Consider the following 26,409-nt stretch of genomic DNA (forward strand, 5'->3'; position numbering starts at 1 on the left):
GGAGCTGGGAGCAGGTGCTCCTGGTCTCTGTGCCCAATGCATGGCCCAGGGACACAGAGGAGGAGACCTTCCCCTAGCTCATGGCCACCTCATCTCCTTCTTCTTGCCTTTGGAGCATCCCAGCCCACACACGGCTTGGGCTCAGCATAGAAGGACCAGTTTTCATGTGGGCAGAAGAAGATCCCTCCAGCAGGATGGGTGCTGGATGCAGATCCAGCAGCTGAGACCTGGGCACAGTCAGGAGCACACTGCATGCCCCCTTGGCCCCCTCCTAGAAAAAAGGCAGCCATTCTGAAGGAAACCCTTTGGAAGTCCGTTTGTTGTGCTTTTCTCTTGTGATGGTTTGGATGGTGTCAGAGCATCACTGCTTCCCTCTCCATGCCAGAGCTGGACTCAGTGTGCCCTAGGAGGGTGTCTGTGTGTCTGTCTCTGTGCATGAGCTCAAACAGGCATCGGACATCGCCTTCCCCAGCCTGGGACTGGAGCACTCTGGAATATTGCAGAGAAAAACTAAGGGGCTGTTTGAGGATTTGTGTTCTGTTTGCGAGCAGAGTCTGGAGGAGAGAAGGTCAAAGAAGAAAATTGGAGCTGAATTGAAATCAATGGCGGGTAGAGATTAGAGCGGAGCCCCAATTAACTGCAACGAGCTGAGGGGAGGCTGGGGGAGGGCTCCAGCTCTTCAGGTTAGGACCCCCCAGCAGACCCCAGTTCTGCTCCATGGAGATGTGAATGCTGCAGCTGACCCAGGCAAACAGCCACCATGGCTGGGGGCCTGAGGTGAGGACATTGAGCCAAGGATGTTGCTGGTGGGCAAGGGCTGGAGTAGCTGGAGGCTGCGGGTGGCAGTAGGAGACTTAAGTGGTTTGGGAGTTGGATTTAATCCCATTCCCTCCTTCCTTCCCTGCAGTGCTGGCCAGGCTCAGTCTTTCCATCCCCATCCCAGTTCTTTGTCCTTATTTCCTTGTCCTCGTTCCTTCCCCCATTTATCTGGTGTCATCTCAACTCCCCTCACCACCAGCCCCACCAACTCCCCATCACTGTTTCCTGCTGCTTCACCTGCCCCCCGACTCCAGCTCTTGTTGGCCCAGGTGTTCAATGAAGCAGTTTCCTCCCTCTCTCTTCCTGGGGAAGTCATTGGGCTCCCAGAGACTCAGGTCCCCGCTCCCCACGCAGGTGCATGGAGCGGGTGCTGGGGGTTGCAGCAGCTGGGAGCAGGGGACTGGCCCAGGGCTGGGGTCAGCACACGTGTGGCCACCCAGGGCCACAGGCAGGGCTGGCTTTGCCCAAAGTTGGCAAGATTCCGATGAGAAATCTAAAACACCCTCTGACCACAAAAATCACCTTCCCAACAGACTTCAAGGCTTTGTTCCAAAACATCTGGGCATGCACAAAAAAAAAAGAACAAACCCAAACAAGAAGTAGCTGGAATTCAAGGAAAATAGCGACATTTTTTTCATTCTTGTTGATGGCATTGTATTTAACGGTTCGGGCTGGAATTTTCTGGGAAAAAAGCTCAGCGTGAGTCAGACATCCAGTGTGGAATATCTCAGCTGAATCGCTAAACTGTGGGGAAAATCAGGGTAGGTTGTGTCAGAGCAAAGGGGACCCATCAGCCCCTTTTTTTCCCCCAACACACATTCCCCCCACGAGCTCCTGGGTCCGAGGCAGCTGGGAACCTGGTTCCTGTGGCCCTGGGCCTGTGGGGATCAGGCTTTGCTCTCTCCGTCAGTCCTGTGCACTGCAGCACGTTGCACATCACCCAAGGAACGTTAATTAACATTGCTGGAAGATCTTAGGGAAGGTGCAATTTGAATGATCTGGCACTGCAGTCATTCAGATGCTGAGTTAATTCAATCCTTGCACACAGTGCTCCTACAGATTGTTGGCTTTAAACAAACAGCAGTGACAGATTTGTTGCTGCGGAAATGTGGTCATTAAGTCGGGAGCGCGTGTTTGACCTGAAAGCGATTGAGTGATGGATGCAAGTCATTTTAAAGCTGCAGCAGCCGAAAGGATGCTCCTTTTGGAGAGCAATCTTGCATCTGAGGAGTGTAAATAATTTAAACAAACAAGTAAAGTAAGGTGAAAGCACTACCTTTGGCCGCTCTATTGTATTACATTACTAAATGCAAAGCAGGGCAGTGCTGCTGGCTCTGTAGCGAGAAGAGCTCCTCTGCACATCGCTGACATGAAGAGGTGCAAGGTGCCAGCTTTGGGGCTGTCCCCGGGGATAAATGGTCCCAGACGAGCTCACATCACTTCATAGTCACCTGTGGGAGCTCTCCAGGTGCAGGCAGTGTGAGTGTCGTGGGATCCCCGAGGAACTGTGACCAAAGCGGCTCGGTGGAGGGCACCCCCATGATCTGGTGTCCTGCAGCATGGGACTGTCCCACGCCAACCTCTCCTCTCATCAAGCCGATATTCCCTTGGCTTTCAGATACCCATGTCTGTTTGTCTGGTCCCACAAGGGCGCATTGGGCAAACAGGAGCTCAGGACACTGAGCTCTGAGCCGTCCTCTCGCTGCTGCTGCTGCTGATGCCGCGGGCTGGGAGCTGGGAGGGAGCGCTCGAGCCGCACCGGTCACGTCGCACGGGTCTGCTGCGCCTTCCGCCGCTGGAATTGGCGTCCCAGTAATGAGGCTGGTAGTTACTGTAGTTACTGTGCATGGGAAGCAGCCATTGCTTAAACCTCAATATCTCGGCCATTTAATTTAATGGGTTTTTTTAAATACCGAAAGCAATTAAGTTCACATTGTGAGCTAATCGCCTACAAAATTTCATTTCAAAGATGCTCAGACTGTTTGTGAGAAAATTGCTGGAAAGAGACCCAAATATGCCTCCGTGTCTGTCTGTTTGTCCTTCTCTTCCTTCCTTCTTTCCCAGCCAGAGCCAGGCAGACTTCTTGAAAGGAAACAACCGTGTTTTCAGTCTCCTGCTTTTCTGGCAATTGTTTACATGGTGTGAATTTTAGATGTGTAAGTTAAATGCCGGCGATTGGTGATGCTTATAGTGCTTAGCTGGTAGAGCAGGAGTGAACAACAGGGATTTAAGGGCTGGCTGATGGGTCAGAGCCAGACTGCTGTTTTCGGGGAGTGGGTGCCCAGCCGTGTACCTGGGCTGAGGAGGAGATGGTGGGAGCTCTGCACATAGGCTTGTGTTACCCGCTGCCTTGAGGCCATCTGTCTGTGCTGCTGTACCACGGGCTGTGAGTGGTGGCTCAGCAGGGGCACCCAAGCCTGGCACAAACCTTTTGCTTTAGGAAGATGTCCTGGGTGAGCTGTTTGCAGCACATTCACCCCATCCCTCAGCGGATCACCCCACGTGCCCGCCTCCCTGTCCTCCTCCTGCCGTCCGGCCCCGGCAGCCCCAGCTCCAGCAGGTCCCGCAGGGGCCAGCTTGCCTGTAGCCTTTATCAGATGGGAGAAGAGTCGAAGGTCTTTGCCAGAGATTACTTGTTCTCCTAAACACCCATGTTACTGAATATGGAATAATCCCCCCTCGACAGCCAGCTGAGGGTTTCATTTCCTGCACTGCGGCTCTCGTGTTAACGCTCTCTCCTTAAAGCACCTTTCACCCGCGTGCTGCCGCCCCATTTCGCAAAGTGGCATTGCCCGGTCCAGGCCCCCCCTGCCTCCTCAATGGCCGGTTTCCCCAGCTGACAGCAGGGAGGTGATTTATGGAGTTCCACGCACACCCGGTGAGTCCAGCTCTCTGTGTTTCAGGGAGATCCATCGCACGGGGAGGGGAGGTCATCACGTTGCAGGTTTGCTAACCTTGCCCGCTTATTAAAAATGGTAAAAGCCTCCCTCAGGACTCGTGAAGTATAGATCCAGAGAGCTCCATATGCTGTTCTCCTTAATGAGATGTCTGCCTGAAGAGCAATAGCAAAACACACCATCCAGTTCAGGGTCCCTATAGCTAGATGGCCTGGCTGTAAACAGAGCCGTCCGTCTTAATGGGCTATCGTGTAAAAACTTCTCCCAGTCAATAAATCAAAGGGGCTCCATTTATATCATGTGCTGCCTTCACTATTAGGCTGCCTCTGGATGGCATGTTCTGATACAGAGCTCCCCAGGAGCGCCAGGTGAGACCGGAGGCTCTAATGGGCATTTAATTTAGGCTCCCCCTTGCCAATACCTTTGCAGAGCTCAGCAGTCGGAGCTTGGCGGGGGATCCCCCATGGTTTGGGATGGCCCTGCTGAGCGGGAAAGGGCACCCATGGATCAGGACCAGGCTGGAATTGCATCCCCTGCCCTGCGGGGTAGCAGCCTCTGGTGTACAGGGCCTCTTGGGGAGCTGCTGGGGAGCAGCCCCCATTGGGAAGGGTGCGTGGGGGCTGGTGGGCACCCCCGCTCATCTGGGAGCAGCAGCAGCAGCAGCCTGATGCAGGGATTTATTTTTCATTCCCTCCCTTGTGCTGCTCGAATGCCACCGGAGGGAAGTTCCGCTCCAGCCACCATCCCAGGCAGAGATATTAGTCCTCATTACTAATTAAAGGAAGCAGGGGTAATTGACGGATAGTGGATGGCGGGGGAGCCGCTGTGATGAACGGCCCCTGTCCCCGTGCCGGGGACGCATGCTGAGCGCTACCTGTTAGCTACAAATAAACAAACCTGATAAATAATAAATAGTTTGAGAAGAGTGGCCGAGCATTATTTAAATTAATAGGGATTAGAGGGAGAGGCCTGAAAGAGCATTCCTCTGGATGAGCTATCCCCGGACAGGCAGGGGCTCATTTGTTGCAGACTGGAGTAAACAAGGAGATGGGGAGGATTCATCACAGCGGGGCCTGGCGGCGCTGCTCAGGCTTGTCACCGCACGTCTCTGTTCCAGGGCTCCCCATGTCCTTGCCACTGTCACGGGGGTGTCACACCTCTGGTGCTGGGCTGGGGCGTCAGGTACCGGGGGGAGCCAGGGTGCTGCAGTGGGGAGCGGTGCTGGGCTCCGGCTGTGCTGCAGCACGGCTGCCAGCGGGGTCCCACGCCACGTCAGGGCACCCCAGAAGTTTTCTGGCCAGCTTGGTGGGCACCCAGGCCTTGTGGCAGCTGCTACCAGCTGCAGTTTGGTCCCAGCCAGCAAATCCGGCTGCCAGGGGGTCTCTCCTCACCCCCGACATTTGGATAAATCCCCGCCTGCTCAGAGCCGGGAGGCTGTGGGTGGTGGAGGGAGGAGGGATGCTTGGCGGTGGGGGGAGAGGGGTGGGTGGGTGCTCTGCTCGCTATCACATCTACTCCATCTTATCGCCACGGTAATTTGATGATAAAAAATAATCCGAGGCTGGAAAGGAAACATGTGTAGTGGAGTAAAGATTGAATGTAGGTGGATTGTGCCCTGGGGCAGCGACTGGGAGATAGAAGGAAATGTCCTTCTGTTTGACATACTGCCGAGATGCAGCCCGTGCCCCCGCCTTGCCGAGCCCTGCCCGCGGCACGGGGAGCCCACCGGCCTGTGTGCGGTGAGATGGGGAGGAGCGTGCCCTCTGGGGTCCCCCACCACCTCCTGCCCCAACACCTGTGACCCCTTGCCCCCCGTGGGGTGCTGCCCCCTCCCCGCCGCCCCACGGCTCGCTCCCAGCATGCTTCTGATTTTTTTTTTTTCCCCTTTGGTTATGCTTCACAACTCATTTTATCAGCTGTCAGTAGCCAAATGTCTTTTTTAAGGAGTGGGTTATAGCCACTAATGTACTGAATGCTATTGCACTGGCTGCAGTTAGTGTTCCACAGCTAAATTACTATAATTAATGTTCCACTAGAACTGTTTGTAACAGGCGGCTGCGGGAGCCCTGGGTCTGGGCTTTCACAGCCACTGAATTATCTCTCCTCCCGGGAGAAAGAGCCTCTTGCAAGGGGAGGGTCGAGGTCAGCACTGGGACAGGCAGGCGCGAACCAGGCTCTGATGGACGGGGGTCCCAGGAGCCATTCCTGCGGCACAGACCCCCGTGTCCCCCTGTCTCAGCTGGGGACGCGTGTCTGGGAGCACTGGGATGTGCCAGACCACTGCGGCATCGCCTGCCGGCCCCAAGGCTTCGCTCGCCCCCCTCCGCCTGTTGCGTTGTGAAGATGAAGTGCAGTGTCTAGAGAAAAGCTCCCCAAAGCTCACAAAGAGCTGTTGGTGGAGATGTTTCCCCCATGCCAGGCATGGCAGCTCTGCCTGCAGCATAGGCACCCACAGCAGGGCTGCACCCAAAACCCAAAGCCTGCCCTCCCTGCTCCTCCTCTGCCTCCCAGCAAGGCCAGAGGTACAGGAAAAAAGTTCTCCGTGGGCAGGGAGGCACAAACACTCTCCTGGTTTCGCTAAATGCATTCGTTCGATACCTGCAACAAACAGATTAGCCGGAGCTTTATCAGGGACAAGAGAAGGGAGAGCAATGTGATAATGGTTTTCAGCAAATCCTCGGGCTGTCACAGATTAGAGTGGCCGCAGCAGGAGCATTATCAGCCCTTTCCTTCTCTCCCCATTGCCTCCCCCTTTGTCTCCTCTTGCCATCGGATTTCTCCAGCCAATCTATCCCGGCGAGAGCTGGGCAGATACAAGAAGAAGTCGGTTTCCATCTGATCCACGATTGGTTTTTCCTGGCAGCCGATCCGTGTCGCGGCATCGATCCATGGGCCACCCGGCACTCGTCACCTTGCGTGTCTGGAGGGGAAGGTGGCAGAGGGAAGCGGGGCTGGGGGGACACTTTGAGCTTGCCACGTGCCATTGATCTGCAGGCAGGAGCGTGGCCAGGCTGACCCTGCCAGGCAGGTGGGCACGAGGCACCTGCCCTCATCAGAGAAGTTTAAATGGCTGTGACCTTCTTGTTAAAGGACAGGAATGGCTTCAGAGGAGGGGGCCGAGCCCGGGTCCCCACGGAGGGTGGCCAGGAGTGCTGGGCCCTCACCGCCCTGCCGAGGGGCAGCTCTGGGAGGCTGGTACTGGCAGCCTGCTGGGAGCGTTTCTCTCTCAGAGAGGACACGCACATCCCAATTTCTGCCTCCCAGCTGTCTGTGCCACACCACAGCGTGTCCAGGCACGAGCAGGGACCCCAGTCTTGGCTCCACAGCATGCCGGAGTCTGGGGGAGAGGTGCTGCTGGGTGGGAGCTGTTGGGTTAACCCCGACAGGTAGGCAGCTTTCTCAGGAGACCTGAAGCTGTCGCTTTTTCCTTCTGTAGGCTGGGGACAAGGCTGCCCTTCCTCCTGATGGATAGTCAGGGCCTGCTGAGGGCTGCCCACAGCTTCTTGAGACACCTGGAGATGTTCAGAGGCCATTGCCCCATGGGCAGGGCAGTGGTGCTGTGTGACACAGAGCCCTGCATCCTTGGGGTCAAGCTGGAACATCCCGGTGGGATTGTCTGTGCCACCTGCCACCCCCCCATGTCCCTGTGCCAGGCTCCCGCCAGGGTAGAGCTGTGGCAGCTCTGCCTCGTCTCGCCTTCCGTGGCCCACCCAAGGGACAGTGTGCGGGGCGGCGGGAGGGCAGGAGGGGACATAACAAGTAATGGCCCCGAGTGTGGAAACAGTGTTAATAAAGTGTATTTCACTTTTAATTTTGACATATAATGTAATGATCTTTTTTAAGGCCCTATCATATTATCTGCATGACTAGATTATTGAGTCTTCATCATCTCCAGATAAATTTATGACCAGGATGATGCTTGGAATTTATTATCAGTCAATAGAGCTCAATACTGTAACAAGGCGTGTAATAAGATATACATATTTAATGATCCGGAGTAAAACAGCCCCGCTAATGGGCAGGATGAGACGGAGGCTGGAGCGTTAATTTCCATCCCCTGCCCCGTTCCACAGGAGCCTGCACCGTTCACACGGGATGAGCTCTGGGGTCCCATGTGTCACCCGACGTGGGCTGGGAGCAAGGACCATGTGTGTGGGACGCAGGGGAGCGCAGCCCTCGTGCTGCTCCGGCTCTGAGCACGTGCCCTCTGCAGGTACGTGTTAGCGGGAAGGCACGTGTGTCAGCCCGTCCCCAAGGGTGACGTGTGCGTCTGTCTCACACACGGTGCACGGGGCTCTCTGACATGACTTTGTAGGTCTGGCTGACATCCGTGTGCACACCGTGCAGGGCCCCGGTGTGCATCTGCCTTGTGTCAGCCCCTCCAGCCCCGCAGTCAGGGTGAGCGATGCACAAAGCCACCCCTCCAGCAGCCACCGAGATGGATGGCAAAGGCCACCCGGTGCTTTTCGTGTTTCAGAGGAGAGTGTGAAAAGCTGCCTCCGGGATGGTGCAGGGCTCTCCAGCTCAGTAAGACCAAGCCACACAACCAGGGTGGACGGACAGACTCTGTCCCCACCATGCAAGGGTGCCTTCCAGTCAAGCAGAGCCCTTGGTGGGGACACAGTCCTGGTGGTGCCAGTGGGGCAGGGTTCCCCATGCTCCTGCTCGCCCGGCTGTGTCCCCGCCGTCGGGAGCCGGGCAGGTGTCCATGCCGAAGCGCCGCAGCCCCACGTGCAGCTGCCCATGGACCGGGGCCCGTCTCCCTCACCACGTTATATTTTGAGCTGCCGGCGCTGATTTTTCCAGCCCTTTGGGATGTTATTAAATTAGTTTCCTAGGACTTTTAATAAGCACTTTTGATGCCTTTGAAGTGTGTGGCTTTGTGGGAAGATTACAGTCCCGCATCCATCTCGCTGTGAGAGAAACAATGGTAGTAGGGCTGGCGTTTGATCTCTCCTCCAGAAGGCGAGAGAGGGTTTGTGTGAGACAAAGAGGTGAGCTGCTGATTTGGAGCTAATGTTTAAAAATAGGTAGGTCTCCCTCCAAGATAAAGAGACCTGCCCTTCTCTGTGTAATCGCCTGCCTCTGCCTCGCTGGACCCGCAGAAACACAGCTCGCTTTATTTGAAGGCTTCGAGTGCGGCGCCAGGGTTTGATTCTGGGTCCTTTTAAAGCAATAACTAGGCCATCTGACCAAGCTTTAAAGAGCAGGAGAACTTTCCATTAGGACTCGCCACACACTCTTGACAGCACTGGAATTGCTTCCTTGCCTTTTATTTCCTTTCTCTGACATCTCATGTCACTCACAGGCAGGAGAAACTCAGCTTTATAAACTCTCTTATTTCTCCCTTGGAATTTCTCCCTAATGAGGGTCCCAATCCCAGTAGTGGGACTGGGTGTCAGGAGCTGGACGTGGAGCAGAGCCAACAGCCGTGTGGTGGTGGAGGCTTGCGGCCCTCGAAATGCCCTGCAAAACCCCACAGCAGTTTGTCCTTCCACCTGAAATAGGGCAGGGGATGGAAGAGGCCCAGCAGCATGCGGAGGGGGTACAGGAGGCAGGGACACCTCCCACCGGTGCTGGGGACCAGCGGGAAGGCAGAACAAATTGCTCCCTGCAGCCTTGGGACCTCCTGGCCCCCAGTGGCATCAGTCAGGAGCAGAGATTCAGCATCTCCCGTGTCTGTCCCTGCAGAACCAGGGCCATCATCCCTGCCATGCCGGGCATCCACGTGCCCGGCTCCAGCAATGGCCCTGGCAGGGACCATCGGGTGAGTGACACAGCACAAGCACCCGGCTCCGGCCAGGCATGCCCACGCCGCCGGGAGAAAAGGCATCAGGGGAGCTGAATTCCCTTTATCTGTGGATAACTACTGCTGCCTTTAACAGCCTGGAATAAACTAGCCATAAATATCATGATCATAAGTGCTTAGATATGGCAACTTTACACTGAACAGAGGTTTTAACCTTCCCTGCGGAGGATATCCAGCTCTACATCAACTGTTTCCATCCAGCTGCACGGCCAAAGACAAGCTCTAGGCGAGCTGCTTGGAGCGGTGGCACTGGCCATCAGCCCAGCCTAGCCCCAGCTATCAGCCAAGTCTAGCCCCAGCCATCAGCCCAGCCTAGCCCCAGCCATCAGCCAAGTCTAGCCCCAGTCCTTAGCCCAGTTTTGGGGCAGGACCTCCCTCCTGCTCTCAGGGCCTGGCCACTGCTGCTGCGTGTCCTGCTGGAGAGGTCAGGAAGGAGCCATCCCACCACATTCTGCAAGTTCTGCAGGAACTTGTTACCGTCACCTTGTCCCCAAACCAGGCCATGGGGTCCTGTGCCAGCCCTGGAGTGAAGGGGCAGGCTGTATCCTCCCTGCACCTCGCCAGTGCCCCAGCCCTGACTTTATTTTGCACAGCGACTTTCAGGCGAGCTGTAAAACACTCGGACGAGTTAAATAATACACGACAGTGTACGGTATAAATTACAGGAAGCCAGCGGTGGAGCGACATTGTATGCTGAATAAATTAAAGGCTGCGTGACTTACAGGCGAGATTGATCTCCTGCCGAGCATTTTGTTTAGTGACGTGCTTGTCATAAGGGAGAGCTAATTACGGCTGCGGAGGCGCGTGGCTCCGACGCTGGGGAGTACAGCGCAAACTGCGCTCCCGGAATGTCAGCGGGGTCCCCGAGCTTCCAGGATTTGCTCTTTCCAAGGCCACGTGCCAGGCCGCTGTGAGCTGGGTGCCAGCTGTGTCCCCAGGGCCATCCATCTCTGTCACAGCCTGGGGCAAAGGACGGTGCTGCCATGGGGAGCTGAAAGTGGATGTTTTGGCTTGGGGGACACCCCGGCTGGCGGCTCTTGGATCTGCCCTGGGTGAGGGCTGGTTTGGAGCTGCCTGGGCAGCCAGCTCATGGGGGGACAGGGGTGCCCCTGTTCCTGATTGAGCAGAACCGTACAGGAGACCGTCCTTCGTCAGAGCTGGCACCACCTTCCCTGTCCCCGAGCCCTCTCACTGCTCACATGGTGACACAGGGACCCTGCTGGTGCAGGGGGCCCAGGGCCAGCCAAGCAGCAGAGCAGAGAGCCATGGGGCTTATTTGGGGGCTGAATAGTACAAGAAAGCAAATCCTCCTTGCCAGAAATTAAGTGGAGATCTTGTAATAGCAGAATACTGCCATGAGCCACCAAGGGAGGGAGGAGTCTTCTTCCAGGCAGAGTTTGGGCTGGATAATTTGGGGGAAGATGTGCTTTACCCACAGGGATGCGAGAGTCAGGCGAGAGGCAGATGGGTACCCGGCTGCCGAATTTAACCATGGAACTCATGGCTGAGTTTGGCAGCTCGTCCTGCTGGGCTCCTGCGGGCAGCAGAGCAGGGACGGCTGCTACGCGGTGTCACCCCTGCCGGGAGGTGCGTCCCCCGAGGACGGAGCGATGCGGAGCGTGGCAGAGGCTGTTCCGCAGGGCTGGCCGAGGGCAGACGCAGCTCCCCGGGCAGCCGTGAGGGTGCTGGCGTTGGGAGGCCGAGCTGGGGAGCGGTGGCCAGCGGGATGCGCTCCCTCCGGCTGGGCGGCTGTCTGTCACCCGGCGGGATTATGAGTAGTGAGCGTAATGCATCGGCGTATGAATAGGGTTGTCTGGCTGATGGTGATGTATCGTTTTTCATTACTGCCTCTCAAGCTCTCCCTGCTCCACGTGTGGAAATTCTATTTATTCCCTAATTTGTAAAAATTCCCTCCTTATCTGATACCAATCAGGGAGGGGTAATTGGCTCTCCAGGGCTAGCGGCTGGGGTCCTGATGAAGAGATATGTGTGTCTGCTCCGGCTGTCCAGGCACCCTGCCCTGCTGCACCAGCGACACAGGCCACAATTAATAATGATTTGCAAATGGCAGACAAGCAATAACGCAGAAAGATGTCCAGCCAGCCTCCTGCCCGCCCCTTAATTTCCTTCTGTAATATAAATGGCACGGGAACGAAAATCCAGCGCTATAAATTCTGAAATTAGTTATTCACCGTAATAAATGGTTCCCTTTTTGGTGCACGGTCCCCTCCATCCTCCTCCCCTGACCTCCCCCCCTACTCTGTCCTCCCCTCCCACCCCCTTTTCCTGCTACCTACTTCATTTGAGTCCTAATATGCAAATGCTGTAATTTAACGGGATGGTGAAGTTGATTTTCATGTTAACTTAATTACTTTGATTTATGAAGGGCTGGAATGCAGACACGGCTCCATCCTTAGCCCCCTCCCACCCTCGCCCCTCTGTGGCCCCACTGACCCGCCACTTCTTCCCTCCATTTCCCTTTTCTCCGTCCTCCTTTCCGCTTTTTCCCAAAGTTTAGTGTTTTATTAGCTGCCTTTAAGTGGACATAAGTCCTCGCGACAATCCATGATGCGGAGGACAAATTCCCCATCCTGCCTTGTTTAATCGTGCCTGGATAATGGATGTATAATTGACTCATTTGAATGCTTTTGCCTACAGGAGTGCAGAGCATTAAATGTTTGATTGCCTTAATTTCCAAACAGATCATTATCCCCTTCTTACCCGCTCTTAATAAACACTTTATGAGGATTTTTTTTGTAAAGGAAAAAAAATCTCCACTCCTCGTACTTCTCTGAAGTGATAAACTCTAATTAAGTCTAATATTTAAAAATATGGTAATGGTGACTTGTTTGAATAAGTGGCCTGCATTTCCATAATTTCATTATTACGTAAAACACGCTAATTATTTGAAGTGTGCTTATTACTAAAAGAGAAATTTCCTTCTAATAAAGATGAAATTGGCTTTTTTCCCTGTGTTGCCACGCACGCCGCTCCCCTCCCAGCCAGCGAGCGGCCGCAGCTTTGTTTGCCCACGAATGCTGCCGGCCTGCGAGGATGCTGGATGTGTGGGGACGGTCACGGGGGGTGACAGACAAACTGAGGCCTCTGTATACCCTACGCCACCCTCGGTCCAAGCAATGTCACATCCTTTGGGCTCGTGGGCTCCAGGAGCTGTTGGGGATGGCGCAGGAGAGCTCAGGCCCAGCTGCCATCCCCTCCAGCTGGGGTGTCCCACTTCTCGGGGTCCCCCTGCGTGACATCGCCCGTGCCAGCCCGTCGGGCAGCCTGTGAGCTGCTGGGTGTCTCAGCAGCCGGGTGTCTTGCGGTGCTGTGTCCCCAGCCGCTCAGCCCTGGCAGGGGGACAGGTGGCGGGCGTGATGGGAAGAGCAGTCCCCAGTGTGGAGGACAGGAGGAAGCATCTGTCACCCATGAGGTGACAAGTGGCCAGCCCAGGTGGGACACAGCACGTACCGGGGGCATCAGGTTGAATGCCGGGATGGGCCCCCTCCACTGCACTCGTCTGCCTGGCTGCTTCCCGGGGACACCTGGCAGTGTCACCTCCCCGCAGGCCTGGGAACCACAGACAGGCTCCCTGCTCCAGCATCCCTGCCAGGGTGAGCTGGATTTGGAGGCCTCACTGACCCGGTGTGCAGGGGGTGGGACGAGCATCCCATCCCCCTGGGACAGGGACAGCAACAGGTTGGGAAGGACAAGTACTAATTGTGTTCAAACCCTCTTCAGGGCCGATGCGGGTGCTCTGTGGTGGGGCAGGCAGGGAAGGCACTGGGATGAAGTCAATATAAAACTAATTTTCTTTTCTTCGTGAAGAAATGAGGTGTGTGGCAGTAACGTAATTGCAGATAATGAGGTAAGTTATTCTTAATATTCCGCACGTCACTGTCAGCTCCACCTAATATACCTGCCGGCTGTGCGGGGCACACGGAGCCCCTCGCCCCGTGCCGGATTATGAGGCCATTCATTTCCGAGCAGCCTGGTGGAACTGTCCTTGGTGTCCCCACGGACCCTTTGGGCTTGGAGCTCTGGGCTCTGTGTCCTTGTCATCGCTGCAGCTGGGCATCCTGGTGTCCCTGCCTTGCCTAGCATGTCGTGGTGGGGACAGACGCAGACCAGCCACAGCTCCAGCACGGACAGGGTGAGGGGCTGCAAGTCCTGGTTCCACATGCCAGGCCAGCACTGCCACCCCTTGCCCCAATAGTTGTCCCCTCCTGGGGATGTGCCTGCTCATGGAGTGCAGTACAGCCCGATGGGGAGGACACAGCACCCAGTGCTCCCATTTGCAATTGCCAGGGACAGCAGGAGCAGTGCTGGGCTGTGGGGGGACCATATGGCTCCTGCTGGTCACAAGGCCACCTACTGTCACCTGGCGTCAGCAGTGGGGAGACGGAGGTTGGCAGTGGCCGGGCGGCCCCGTTTCTGCTTTGCAGGGAGCTGTTATACAAAGGCAGCAGTGATATTATTCATTAACAGTAATCTGCCATTAGAACATTGACAAATGGCCCCTCGTCGCCCGAGCATCAGTTCTTGTACAGCCCATAAAGCATGGGGACAGTTTAAATATGGACCTGCTCAGCTCGGGCTGGGGGTGATCCGTCTTCCCGGCCGTAGCACAGGTGCGGCGGGGCTGCCACCAAATGACCACATTGAGGGGGGCCCTGCGCCCCCCCAGCCACCCGCAGGCTGCCCAGGCAGCCACTGGGATTGAGACGCTCCCTCCTATTCCGCAGGAGTCTCGCCCAGCACACGGCGGTGGTGGCCGCACTCAGCCCTCCCGGCTCTGTGGCAGTGGTGACCGGGTGGGCTGGTCCTGTGGGGTGCAGGGGAGATGCCACAGAGCATCACATGTGGGGACACAGCCCCTTCCCTTCTCTCTGTTGCCTTTGGGGGGTGCGGAGGTGATGCTTCCCGGAGCAAGTATCACTTCTGGCAACCTGTTCTGTGGCATAGCCACCAAAAATCCTTGTGCTCATCCTGGGTTCACAGCGGCTGGAGGGAGGGCACGTGCTGGGCGGTGAGCCCAGTGCCACGGGCTGGGGGGTTCTGCCTCCATCCTGGCACAGGAGCGTGGTGGCACTGTCTGTGCCATCCAAGGACAAGGGCAGCCAGGGATGCTGAACAGCCTGCTTGAATGAAAAGGTCCTGCTGCCCTGTGTGTGTGCCGTCCTTGGCTGTCACCACGGCCGAGAGCTTGGCAAGACACGGAGAGGACCAGGACGTGGGGGTCGAGGCGGCGCGATGTTGCATTGGTAGCACTGAAATACCAGGTGGAAGGGTTAAAACCCAGCAGGACTAAGCCAGCCAGGGCCAGGGGAGGCTGGGGTGGCACATCACCCCTGCTGCAATGGCAGCCTGGCCAAGGAGGGTCCCGGCCACCCCCAGGCGAGTAACTCCGGCCGTCCTGGGGCTGCCACGATGCTGGTAAGTGGCGGGACAAGGCGAGGGGCAGGAGGCAGGACAGAGCTACCGCTCCGTGCGCAGGAGGCAGGATAACCCCAGGCTGACCCTTTCACACACACCGCACAACACCCCTAAATCAATTGCATCTTATTATTACAATATCAATATACAATATTCCTACAATAACACCATTGATTTTCTACTCAGAGGCTGCACCTAAGTCTGTTTTAAAGAGGAGGGAGTTAATAGTGCCCTCATTAAAAATCTATAGATTACCCCCCATCCCCAAAAAAGAAAAAGCAGTTTATATTCATTAGGGCTATTGAATATAAAGTAATATGTTTGTGTAGGACATTGGAGTAATGTGATAATCCGTCCGCATATCAGGGAGAAATCCACTTAGCAACCCTGTCAGCTTGACAAGAAAAATGTGCCCATAAAGTCGGGAATACATCGAGGGAGCGAGCGCGAGGCGAGCGGGTGCGTGCGCCTGTGCGGCACCAGCGGAGCCACCTTCACCCCGGCCACATGTCCCCCTGCTGGGCTTGGGGACGTGGGCGGACACCTGGGCAGCCCCTGGAGGTGTCCAGGGCTTGGGCAAGCCAGGGACACTGGGGTAGGGGTGACGGGGGGCCCTGGACCCTGCCAGCCTCCACGGCCACGGGCAGGGTCACCCTGATGGGACAGGCCCGGGGGTGCCAGGCTGAGTGCGGGGGCAGCCCTGACACAGCCACGTGCCCCCCGGGACAGCCAGGGGCTGCAGGGCGGGCAGGGCCGCCCGTGCCCCCCACCTGCCTCAGACCCTCCTCATCCCCACGCCGTGGTCACCTTTGCGATGGATTAAGCGCTGAAAGAGCAGCAAAGCAATCCCGTTTGCGCTCTCTTAGGCTGTCAATTGCCATTTTTGTAATAGAAATTCCTTTCACAAGGTAACGACGGCCAGATTTAGAGGATTTCATATTGCTAATAATTCCCCAAACAGCCATCTGACTGTGTTGTTTTAAAAGCCGCTTAGTTTTTTGCTTCGGAGTTTATGAAAATCTCCCACTCTAATATCCCGAGAGCCAGCCTATAATTGTGTTATTAAATCAATCGGAGCGGATTACATTGTAAAATCAATAGATGGCTGTAATTGCATATTAGAAAGTTGTTCTGCTGTTGTTGATTTTTTTTTACATGGATAATTATAATAAGCGTGTTTACCTTAGTGTTGATTTGGAATAAGTCTCACTAAATGACTTATAATGAGCTTGGCGCTCCCGCTGCCAGGGGGCCGTGGCATTGTTTGGGACAGCGGGGACGGCGATGCCAGCACGGGCGTGTGGGTGGCACCGACACCGGCGCCCAGAGCTGCTCCCAGCGCCAGCACCTGGTGTGAGAGCACATCAGGGCTCTGGGGGGGCGGCTGGGGGGGTTTGGGAAGCAGCCGCTGGTCCCAGAGGGTCTCCCCAGGGACCAGCTCTGGGGTCCCGGGAGGTGCTGTGGGGTGTTGCTGCCAGTTGGGCTGCTCCCCAGGTCTCCGCGCAGTCCCCTTTCAGCAGCACAGAGCGATAGCCAGGGCCCGGCTGCCCGCGCGGGCGCTGCGAGGCTGCGGCAGGGACGTGGGCAGCGGGATGCCTGGGAGCAGCGAAGGGCAGCGGCCGGGGCTGCATCCTGCGACACGCTTGCAAACCCAACCTGCCCACCTGCCCTGCAGCTCAGGGCCGGGATTTACTTTGCTGTTACTTTTCGGGGGGGCTAGGCCAGGGTTGCCTGTGGGTGGGGGTGCTTTGGCCACAGAGAGTTGCGCTCCCCCCACCTTGATTTCCTCAGCTTTTGAGCCACTGTTTCCCCCTTAGGTCCTGTTGGAAGCTGGATGGGAGGGGACTTGGATAGGGCAGGGGGCCCTAAGGACAGGAAGGGGCTCGCCTGAATGGGAACAAGTGGCAGCAGGAGCTGGCACTGTGGCTTGGTTGAGCAGGACACTAGTCATCTTCAGGGCCCTTCCAGAGCCATCCGTGCCGCCTGGGCCAGCAGAGGGGACAGAGGCACAGAGACGCTCTTGTCTTCACCCCCACACCAGCCGGTGGGGCTGGGGTCACCTCTCCCCACTGGGCTGTCCCCATGCCCAGCTCCCTTCCCCTGGCACGCCAGCGAGGACAAGGGTGCTGTGAGAGCAGCAGGGGGGACGCTCAGGGGGCGCGTGGCTCTGGTGTGGATGTTACCTCTCCCACTGCAGCCAGCAGCCAGGAGGGGCCCTGCCAGCTCCGGGCAGCCCCCAGGGGAGCCGCGCATGGGGGAAGCCCCTGTACCGCCAGCCTGAGCAGGGGACAGGCGATGGCTCTGGGTCAGCGGTGCGGCAGGGAGCAGCAGGGCAGCCCCGTCCATCCCCGCGGGCCGGCGCTGGCAGCGCTGCCCGTCCGCACGGGGCCCTCAATCCGGCACACGGCACTGTCAGCAGGCAGCCTGCTGTCTCCTAGACAGTGAAATATGGCCACAATTAGCCCGGATACAGTTCAATTATGATAAACAGCGTTTGCACCCTTTAAGCCGTGATTAAAAGGCCTCCTCCCGTTGATAGAGAGACCTAATTTCACATTATTATCGCTGTAGCTTGATTATAAAGCACTCCCTGGATTTACAGTTGGGAGATGGATGTGGAGGCTTCTTTATCATTTACACATCAGTAATGATGCAGCCTTCCCTCCACCACAACATCCATCCAGCGGTGGCGAGGAGAGGGGGGCCCTGCCTGCGCCCCCCCCCTCCCGGGGCACCCTTCCCCGTGTCAGCCGGGCCCCGCTGCCACACGCAAGTGGGCAAAGTCACCCTTACGGTAACAGCTTGATAAATGGGCGGGCGGTAATGAAATGGAGACATCAAGGCGTGGGGCGAGGAAGAAAGAGTGGTAATCGGAACGAGTGGAGCTGTCCCGAAACGGAGGGGAGCGGGAAGAAGGATCGCCTCTGCGCCGTGTGCTGTCAAGGGAGAAATTACACATTTACTCTTGCTTTTTCTTAAGGAGACGGCCCTCATAGATCAAAACATGGATTTACAAGCCAATTTTCAACATGAAATATAGACACCAGGAATCAATTTAAGCCCGGCTTCTATTTTAGCAAACGGTGCCTGTGTTTAGTCCCAGGTAAATAACAGCAGACGGAGCCGTTCCCCTCCCTCGCTCACCGCCCCACCAGTGCTCACTGTGGCAACCGCTGGCCGGTCCCGGTGGCCACACACTGGGAATGGCTGCATTTGCTGGTCTGGTCAGCCTGGGGCCAGCAAGAGTGGGGTAGCATCGAGGGCTGGCTCTGTAAGGATGGGGACAACCCAAAAACACAGTGGCAAGCAGAGACAGATAGCACAGTGTGTGGACTGGTGGGGATGCAGGGGCTGCGCCCGGAGCTGCAGGGCCCCGGCGTGGGGCTTGGGGCTTAATCCAGCAGCTTCTACTTGGATCACAGCTCTAACCCAATGCCTCTGTGCTCTCTCTGCAGATGACTGTAAGAACATCGCCAACATCATGAAGACACTGGCCCATAGAGGCTTCATCTTCAAGCAGACCTCCAAACCTTTTTGATCCCCAAGGCAAGCCAGGCAAGGGCTGCATGTGCCCGGCGCCGGCGAGGCGGGGAGGACGGGCTCCAGCATTAAAATAAAACGGCAACCGAGGCCAGAGGAACCGACACAAAAAAAAGTAAAAAAAAAAAAAAAAACAAAAACAAAAAAAAAAAAAAAGAAACAAACAAACAAAAAAAAAAGAAACAAAAATCTCAATTTCAGCTGTTAACTCCAGTAGAGGTTGTATATATGGGAAGGCAAATCTGTGTAGACCTGATGTGACTCCCTCTCTGGGCTGCTCCGGACATTATGCCATGCTAGCGGACAGCCGTGTAGGGCGCTTGCACCACATTTTAGACTCGTAGTTTGTTCTTTTTTTTCTTTGGCTCCCGATTTCCGTCCCTCCCTCCACATCCCACCCCGTCCTCCCTCTCCCGCCCTGTAGCCAGAGCATCCCCCATCTCCTCCCTGGCATGGGCCATCCCCGCCTTCCCTTCTTTCTTTTCTCTGGTTTTATGTTTTCAGGCCTCCACGGCTGTTGCAGCGAGGCCGGCGTGTGCCCGGTGGAGGCTCAGCAGTATCGAGACGGCCCCTTGCCCTCCCCGCCTCTCCCCCGAGCGCCTTTTCCCCTTTTTAAGTCAACACTAACCCCTCTCTGACTCCTGTATGTGACAAACGCGATTCCGTCTCTTTATGTTCAAGGTGAAGTGCCTGTATTCTCCGCTGCAGAGCCCCTGGCAGCCCCACCGCGGGCTGCGGGGCCCCGGAGGGCTCCCTTCAGTGGGGCAGGGGCCCGGCGGGCAGGCGGCAGGAGGGAGGTGACAGTGTCTGTGCGGAGCCCCGTTCCCATCCCCGTCCCGTCTGCTCGTGCCTCTTGCGGGGCTGGGTGGGAAGCCCGGCCCTGCCCTGGTCCCAACAACCGATTCCAGCTCCACCGGGGCCAGTCCCGCCGCAGCACCGCGTCCATTGCCGGCGGTGGACGTGCCAGCGTGCGCTGGCCCCCAGCCCACAGGTACCCGAGCAGGGGAGCTGCAAACTGCCCCAGGCCCTTGACCCCGCTCCCCTCCCACCCTATCCAGCCTCCCTCGGTTCCCGAGCTGAGGCTCAGCCCCCCCGTGTGCCCACGGTCCTGCCGTGCCCCTCACAGGCCCCCGCGGACGCTCAGCAGCAGCTGGCTTGTTGCCTGAGAGAGTTGCCGAGCACATCCCCTCCGGCTGGGTGGGCTCCCGGCCGGACAGGGCGGTTGGGGGGCAGCCGTGGGGCAGGCTGAGGGCACACATCCCCCAGGTATCACCCAGCCCTGGGGCCCTGCTGAATGGAGCCCTTGTCCGGGCGCTGACCTGCAGGGAGGCTGCAGCCCCGGGCCCGTGCGTGCATGGCCTGGAGCGAAGCCGGTGACGGCAGCCAGAAGGGCAATACAGGCACTGAACTTGGCGGTACATGACTGCATGGTGTGTGGTGTTCCAGTTAAACCAACCGATAATGCAAACCCAGCATTTTCATTGTCTAGTTATTCCAATCCTTGCTGTAAATGTGCCACATGAATAAAGTTTGGGGGTAAAGGAGCCCGTGCTGTGCCCATGCATGTGCGAGTGTGTACAGGGGCAGAGGCGCGGGTGTGCTGCCTGGGCACGTGGAAGCACGGTGCCCCACCAGCAGGGCTGCTCCCACTGGGGTATGGCACCCCAGCATGTCCGTGCCCCCCAAAAGCCAAGCTTTTTGGCCCTGTCTGGGTTCCCTGCCGCTGGGAGCACTGCCCCGCTCTCCACCATGGGCACGGTGGGTGGGCTCAGCAGTCTCATCACCACCTCGGGTTTGCTTGTGCCCCGGACGGCTCTGCCCCAAGGATGCCACCAGTTTGTCCCAGCTGGGCTGCATGCACAGGTGTGTCCCAGCGCAGCCTTCAGCCCTGTGCAGGGTGACAGCCAACACCACATCCCACTGGTATCGGTCACCCTGCCCTGCAGCCTGGCACACTGTACCTGCACTTAGAGCACCTCCACCGCAGGCTGGAGCCAGCGTGGCTCTGCCCCGGGCAGCAGAGCCAGCACGGGTGCAGCACCACGATGCGCAGGAGCCATACTGAGCCATACAGGAGGGGCCACCACACCCAGGTGCCCAAGGGACCATGCCCAGCACTGTGGTGCTGCTGGGTGACAGGGACACAGCTGTCCCACTGGCATGGGGTGGGCAGCTCCAGGAGGGAAGGGGCAGCCCCAGCCCACTTGCTCCAAGAAAAGGTCAAGGGGGTTTTAATGGTTCCCTCTGTGCAGCTCCTGATCAGCTTTATTGACCTATTTTCGATGGAGTCGTCTAATTAGTTTTCTATGAAAACTAAGAACTTGGCCTTTGCCCTTTACTCCTGCAGGCGAGAACGTGACTCAGAGGACGTCGTCATGGCAGATCGATCGCTGGTTACACTTGAAGGGCAGCGCGAGGGGACACGGGGTGGGCAGGGGGCAGCAGCCCAGCGCAGGACACACAGCCGGGGCCACCCATGCCCCCAGTGGACAGTGCATGAACCCAGGGTGCCATCCCCAGCACAGACACACCTGAGATGGGAGGCCTTCGGCGAGCCTCACCCTTCACAGACAACATTCCAAGGCTGAATCCAGCCATAGGAAAGACGAGGCCATTTGCACCGAATGGGGAACATGTCCTTTGCGATATCGCTGCACTGTGGTGAGAATCAGTGCCAGGCACTGCACAGACCCTATGGCCGGTTCAGCACCCAAAGCCGGGCTCTGCATGCAGGGTGGCCCAGGCAACCAAGCCACCAGTCACCCCCTGTGCCACACGGACACGCGGTGCCAAAGCCCTGGGGTCCCTCTGCACGGGGTGAGATCGGCTCCGCTTCACACAAGGTGCCGCAGGCGGGGCGGAGGCCGACGCTGCAGCGCATGCTGCACAGGCACAGGGACTGCAGTCGGGTCCCTGCCGTAGCAGCCCTGCAGCTGCCCCCTGGCCCAAAATGAGCCAGGCCTGCCCGTCCCTGCCCCTCCGCCCTGTGCTGCCAGGCAGGGTGGGACTCCCCGCTGCCTCCCCCCGGCAGGAAGGCGGCCCCTGGTCCCGCTGGGCACCAGGCGGACGGCAAACACAGCATGGAATTTGCATGGCTAAAAGTTAAATACAACACACACACGGATTTTGTCAGAGGCCCTGGCATGGCTGCCTTCGTGGGATCCGATTAACGGGGAAATAAAAGGGCCAGAGAACCCACACAGCAGCGTGAACAGATGCCCTATAAAAAAATCAAATACATGGCAATCAAGGGGACCGAAAGGTACATTTAAAAAAACAAAACCCCACTCTGGAAACAAAGGATCTGGGCTTTGTGGCTTTCCTGGGAGAGCTACGGAATTAATGGGGAAGAGCACATGTGTTTGATAATCTTTATATGGCAAAAGACCCATCTTTCAAATATGTCACAAATTCATATTAATCACCTTCCTATTGCCTTCTGTGGCGCAGCTATTCCAGTTGCCTTGGGCAAAATTGGGAACTGTCTGGTTAAAAAAAATGTTTTACATTATAATTTACAAGAGCCTACAAGTCTAGTTCCTTTTAATGGAAAGAACGATTAAAAAAAAAAGAGAGAGGAATATATATACACCCTGGTATATATACACTATATATATTAAAATATATATAAAAGACAGATATTGTAACTCCATCTGGAAAGAGAGAATGTTTGATCTTAACAATGTAACTTCTAGCTTTCAAACAGGCTCAGAAAACAAGAAGTCAGCAGGAGTTCAGATAAAGGAAGCTTAAAAGTCAAATAATTCTGACTCTGAACCCGAGACTTCTTAGACTCAAGGTCCTTTCCTTTACCCATTAATGGGCTGACTTGTGAGCTCAGGAACAAAGTGCTGCAATGTGAGGATTTCTGAGAGTCACTCATTACAGATCACTGAGTGGAGTCTGAGTTGCGGAAATCAAAGGATCCAATCTGGAGTAACTGGCTGAACTTCTGCTTGGAACTAATTTGTTCCGAGTTCGGCTCACCTTTCACCTCCCGAAGGCCCCGAGTAAAGTCCCCACTGGGGTCAGCGGCAGACGGCACCGGGGGGATCCCGGCTTGGCTTTAGTGGTCAGCGAGGGGCACCGCAGCCCCCGGGAGCGGACAGACAGACAGCCGGGGCAGGAGGGATGCTCTGGACACAGCGGAGCAGCACAGAGCTGGGCCTCCCGCTGCCCAGAGCCGCAGGCATCTCTCCTAACCTGGCTACAACACCCTGCTGAGGTGCCCCCTGTCCCCAGGGGCCAGCGTCAGCCCGCTGTTGCCACAGTCAGTATCTCAGGACCCTGGTGCGCCTTGGCACATTCATGCCAATCCCTGGAAAGGAAACCAGGCATGCTAGGCAGGGCTCAGGAGTCAGGAGTTTTATTCCTGGCTTTGCCACTCGCTCCCGCCAACATGTGGAGCAAGACACTTCCCTCCAGGGAAACGAATCTGGCTTCAGGGGAGCAGCTGGTTTGGAGGCTGAACTAATCCAGGCCTAATCCAACACGTGGAGTGCCATGGATGGGCAGTGCTACACAACACAAAGGGATTCTCCAACTCAGAGGAATTTGAAGCGGGCAGATTAAATGACTCCCCCAAGGACTCCCAGCAGCCCGGTGGCAAAGCACACACTTGCAGTTGGGAGTTCAAGGCTGGTGTGGCAGGGTTAAGCCACTGAAGCAAGGGGAAGGGCAAGGTGTCACCAAGTGCCCACAGCCAGGGTTGCAGGAGGAGAGGGAGGAAAGGCCACTACAAAGCACCGCTGCGCTTGTGTGTGGCTGCAGAGGGCTGCTTGTTTGTTACACGGGGGAAAAGCGCTGTGCTTGCACAGGCAGGCTGCCTTCTCAGCACCGTGTCCTGGGCCCAGGGCCTCCCACGCTGTCCCCACGTATCGGGGCCTGGAACGTCTCAGGGTTATCGCTGTGCAGGGTGCGGACACACACACGCACCCCACTGGGCAAACAGCCAGCAGGTGGCACAGCCACCTCCGTTCTCGGGGCTGACCCCAACCCGCTGAGCTTCCAGAAGCCAATTTTCACCATGAGGCTGAGTGAGAGGCACCAGAGCTGCTCCTGCCAGCCCTGGGCAGGGCAGGGAGCATCACCAGCACACAACCGCCACCCGGCACAGCCCAGCCTTCAGAAAGCTGGCTGTGGGCCACAGGCTGCTGGTCTCTTCCACCGCCACAGTGCCCAGGACTGCAGGAATGGTTCAGGGCAAGCACAGTGCCAGAGCCTGCCCAACTTTCCAAACATGCACCATGTTCTGCCTGGCTCAGGTAACAGCTCCATTCCCCTGCTCTCCAAGATACCCTTCCAGCAGGGATGTAATATTTCCCCCACTCGAAAGGTAGCATAAAATGGCCACAGTGTGAATGTGCTTGACCTTTTGTCTTGGACTAATCTAATTGTGTCGTCTTTGTGTAATCAGCCGGTAAAGGTCAGTGCTGTATTTAACATGGGGGCCCTTTAGGTACTGAATTTGCCTTGCAGTGAATTAACTTGATTATATTTCTTTCAAATATGTCAGAGACCAGGTCAGTTTAACCCTTTCTGTGCTGCCTGGGCCCACCCCTTTGTTTCCAATTCCAAGAGGTAGCACTGAAGAACACTGTGGTCAGGAACACACACATGGGCTCCCTTTTCCTACAGTCGTGGCCACCACCACCCCTCCCACCTTCCCAACAAGCGAAGTCTCAAGGCACAGCAAGTGTGTTGTGAATCAGCCCAAAAAGTTGGCAAACACGGACATTCCGGACCGCAGGGAGGGGGGAAGAGTTCAGATTGAATGCAGTAGGGGAAAAAAAAAAACATCAGAAGACTCCTTTGCAAACATGAACCTGTCTCAGTAAAACACTTCCTTAGGACTCCATATTGTCACAATCAAATAGGACATTACTCAAGTCCAGATTAACGTATTGCCTCTGTCGTTGACAAACAAGGTGTTCTCAATATCCTGCAATACATTATACATTTTAGAAAGTAAAGGTCTGTGCCGCTACCAGGGACAGTATGTCTGAGGCGTCAGGGATGCCACGGTGTGGAGACGGGCAGCTTTTATCAGGCAGTTCAGCTCAGCTGTGCCAGGGGATGCACAGAGGGGAAAGCGACCTCAGCTGATCCCCAGGCACACCCTCGGCCCTGAGGCAGCGGTGAGGGGCTGCGCGGCCTGCCCTCAGACAGGCAGGGAGGAGAGGCTGGTGATTCGCATCCCAGAGGTACATGCACAGGACATTGTCACAGGGCTCGCAGTGGGAGAATCCCAGGCCTGGCTTTCCTTTCTCAGCACTGGAAGTAGGGAATAAGAACGCCTCTTTGCTCTTCAAACACCTCTCTCCTCCCCAAGCCTCCTGCTCCAGGCAGGGCTACTGCTTGACTCCAGGGACTTGGGCAGCTCATGGCTCATCATCTCAAGACTGCTTTCCCCACTTGCTTCCCCCTGCTGAGCACCCCTTACGGGGCTGTGTCTAGAATGAAAATGCCTCAGGCCCACAGCTGTACTGGCATCACTCTTGCTGCCCTAGTGCAAGCTCTCATCACCTAAAGCCTTGCTGCTTTGGTCCACGGTGGCACCCCACATCAAGCCGTCTGCCTGCATGCAGAATATAGAAAGCCCTGCTGACCCCACCTATAGCACCAAGAACACTGTCCAGCACAGGAGACGAGCCCAGAGAGCAGCACTGGGTCCTGGGGGGAACAGGCGTGCTGTGCTCCCTTGGACGCGCACACCTGGAGGGAGAGCAGGGCAGCATCCCCAGCGCTTGTCAGGGCATCTGCGTCGGAGACCTGAGCGCTCCCTGTTCTGCCCCCACAACCTTCCTTCTCACCGAGTTGGGGGTCAGTGGTGCTCCTACTACATCAATGATCTGGTCCTTGGCATCTCCCTTGCTCTCCTCGATGCCGAGCCCTGCCTGGCCATCCGGATGGGCGCCTTCTGCACTGAGAGGGCCAATACTACCAGCTTTGGCCAGGGCCTCGTAGCGGTGCCGTAACATCTGCAGCTCATACTCGCAGTTAGCAAAGGCTTGCTTCAGCTCATACAGCAGCACCAGGTCACTCCGCAGCTCGTTGAACATCTGCACGATCTCCTCCGTGGGCATAGGGTTTAGATCTAGGGAGAAAAAGGTGTGCTGTTAAACACCTGGGCCTGCAACTCCACAACAGAAGGTCCCTCAAAAGGTCCTGGCTGCTCAGTTCACTCCCACAAAGGTGCACTGGGACCCTCACTCCCATCACATGGTTCATTAGCAACCACCATCCCTAGGGGTCAGAGGCCTGAATTTCCAGGGGGCTCTGGCCAAGGACTAAGGGTGAACCTGCAAAGTCCAGGACTTGGCAAGTGAAGGATGATGGAAGATGCAGATCAGACCAGACTACTGAACCTTGCTACCCACCAGGTCCTAAAAAAGAAAGCTCAGCCTTGTGAACAAGTCCTCACACACTGCTGCAGGGGACGTAAGAGGTCCCACTGTCCTCTACACCTTCACCAACAAGCGGTGGGCAGGCTGAGCTCCTTTGCCTCTCCTGTTGCTCCTCCCGGGGTAGGACTGAGGCAGAGAATTACTTTGCTGCAGTGTTACAGACATGTTTTAATGCAGACCTGAACTGCTTGTAGCAGGGGCTGGCAGATCACCTCCCCATTCTGCTGCAGCCCATCACATGTGCACACAGAGCCAGGGAGAGCTGCACGTTCTGGAGAAGAAAAGGATGAAGCTCGGCACATTTATCCCAATATACAGCAGTGGTCCCCTCTCCACAGGGCTGCCCAGATGACCCCTTCCTGCTGGCACTGTGTTCACCCACACAAAGCCCTGATGTGCTGCTGCACTCCAAGGCACAGCAGGGTTGGAGCACCATGAAGCCCCTGAGATATTTTGTAAGGCAGGAGTGGGGAGTCAGGAACCCCTCCTTATCCTTGTGAAA

General features: G+C 56.6%; 2 protein-coding genes across 2 annotated transcripts in view; one reads left to right on the plus strand and one right to left on the minus strand.

The window, feature by feature from the left end:
• Positions 1–20,045, plus strand: part of ERI3 (ERI1 exoribonuclease family member 3) — a 132,572-nt gene extending 112,527 nt beyond the window's left edge. Inside the window, exon 8 of the mRNA XM_065842550.2 lies at positions 18,417–20,045. Coding sequence (XP_065698622.1) covers positions 18,417–18,499 — 83 coding nt within the window. The 3' untranslated portion in view covers positions 18,500–20,045. The remainder of the gene's footprint in view (positions 1–18,416) is intronic.
• Positions 20,046–21,747: 1,702 nt separating this feature from the next.
• DMAP1 (DNA methyltransferase 1 associated protein 1) overlaps positions 21,748–26,409 on the minus strand; it is a 30,852-nt gene continuing 26,190 nt past the window's right edge. Inside the window, exon 10 of the mRNA XM_065842608.2 lies at positions 21,748–25,597. Coding sequence (XP_065698680.1) covers positions 25,251–25,597 — 347 coding nt within the window. The 3' untranslated portion in view covers positions 21,748–25,250. The remainder of the gene's footprint in view (positions 25,598–26,409) is intronic.

Source organism: Patagioenas fasciata, chromosome 6 (genome assembly GCF_037038585.1).
Source record: "Patagioenas fasciata isolate bPatFas1 chromosome 6, bPatFas1.hap1, whole genome shotgun sequence".
In the NCBI taxonomy this organism is placed as follows: Eukaryota; Metazoa; Chordata; class Aves; order Columbiformes; family Columbidae; genus Patagioenas; species Patagioenas fasciata.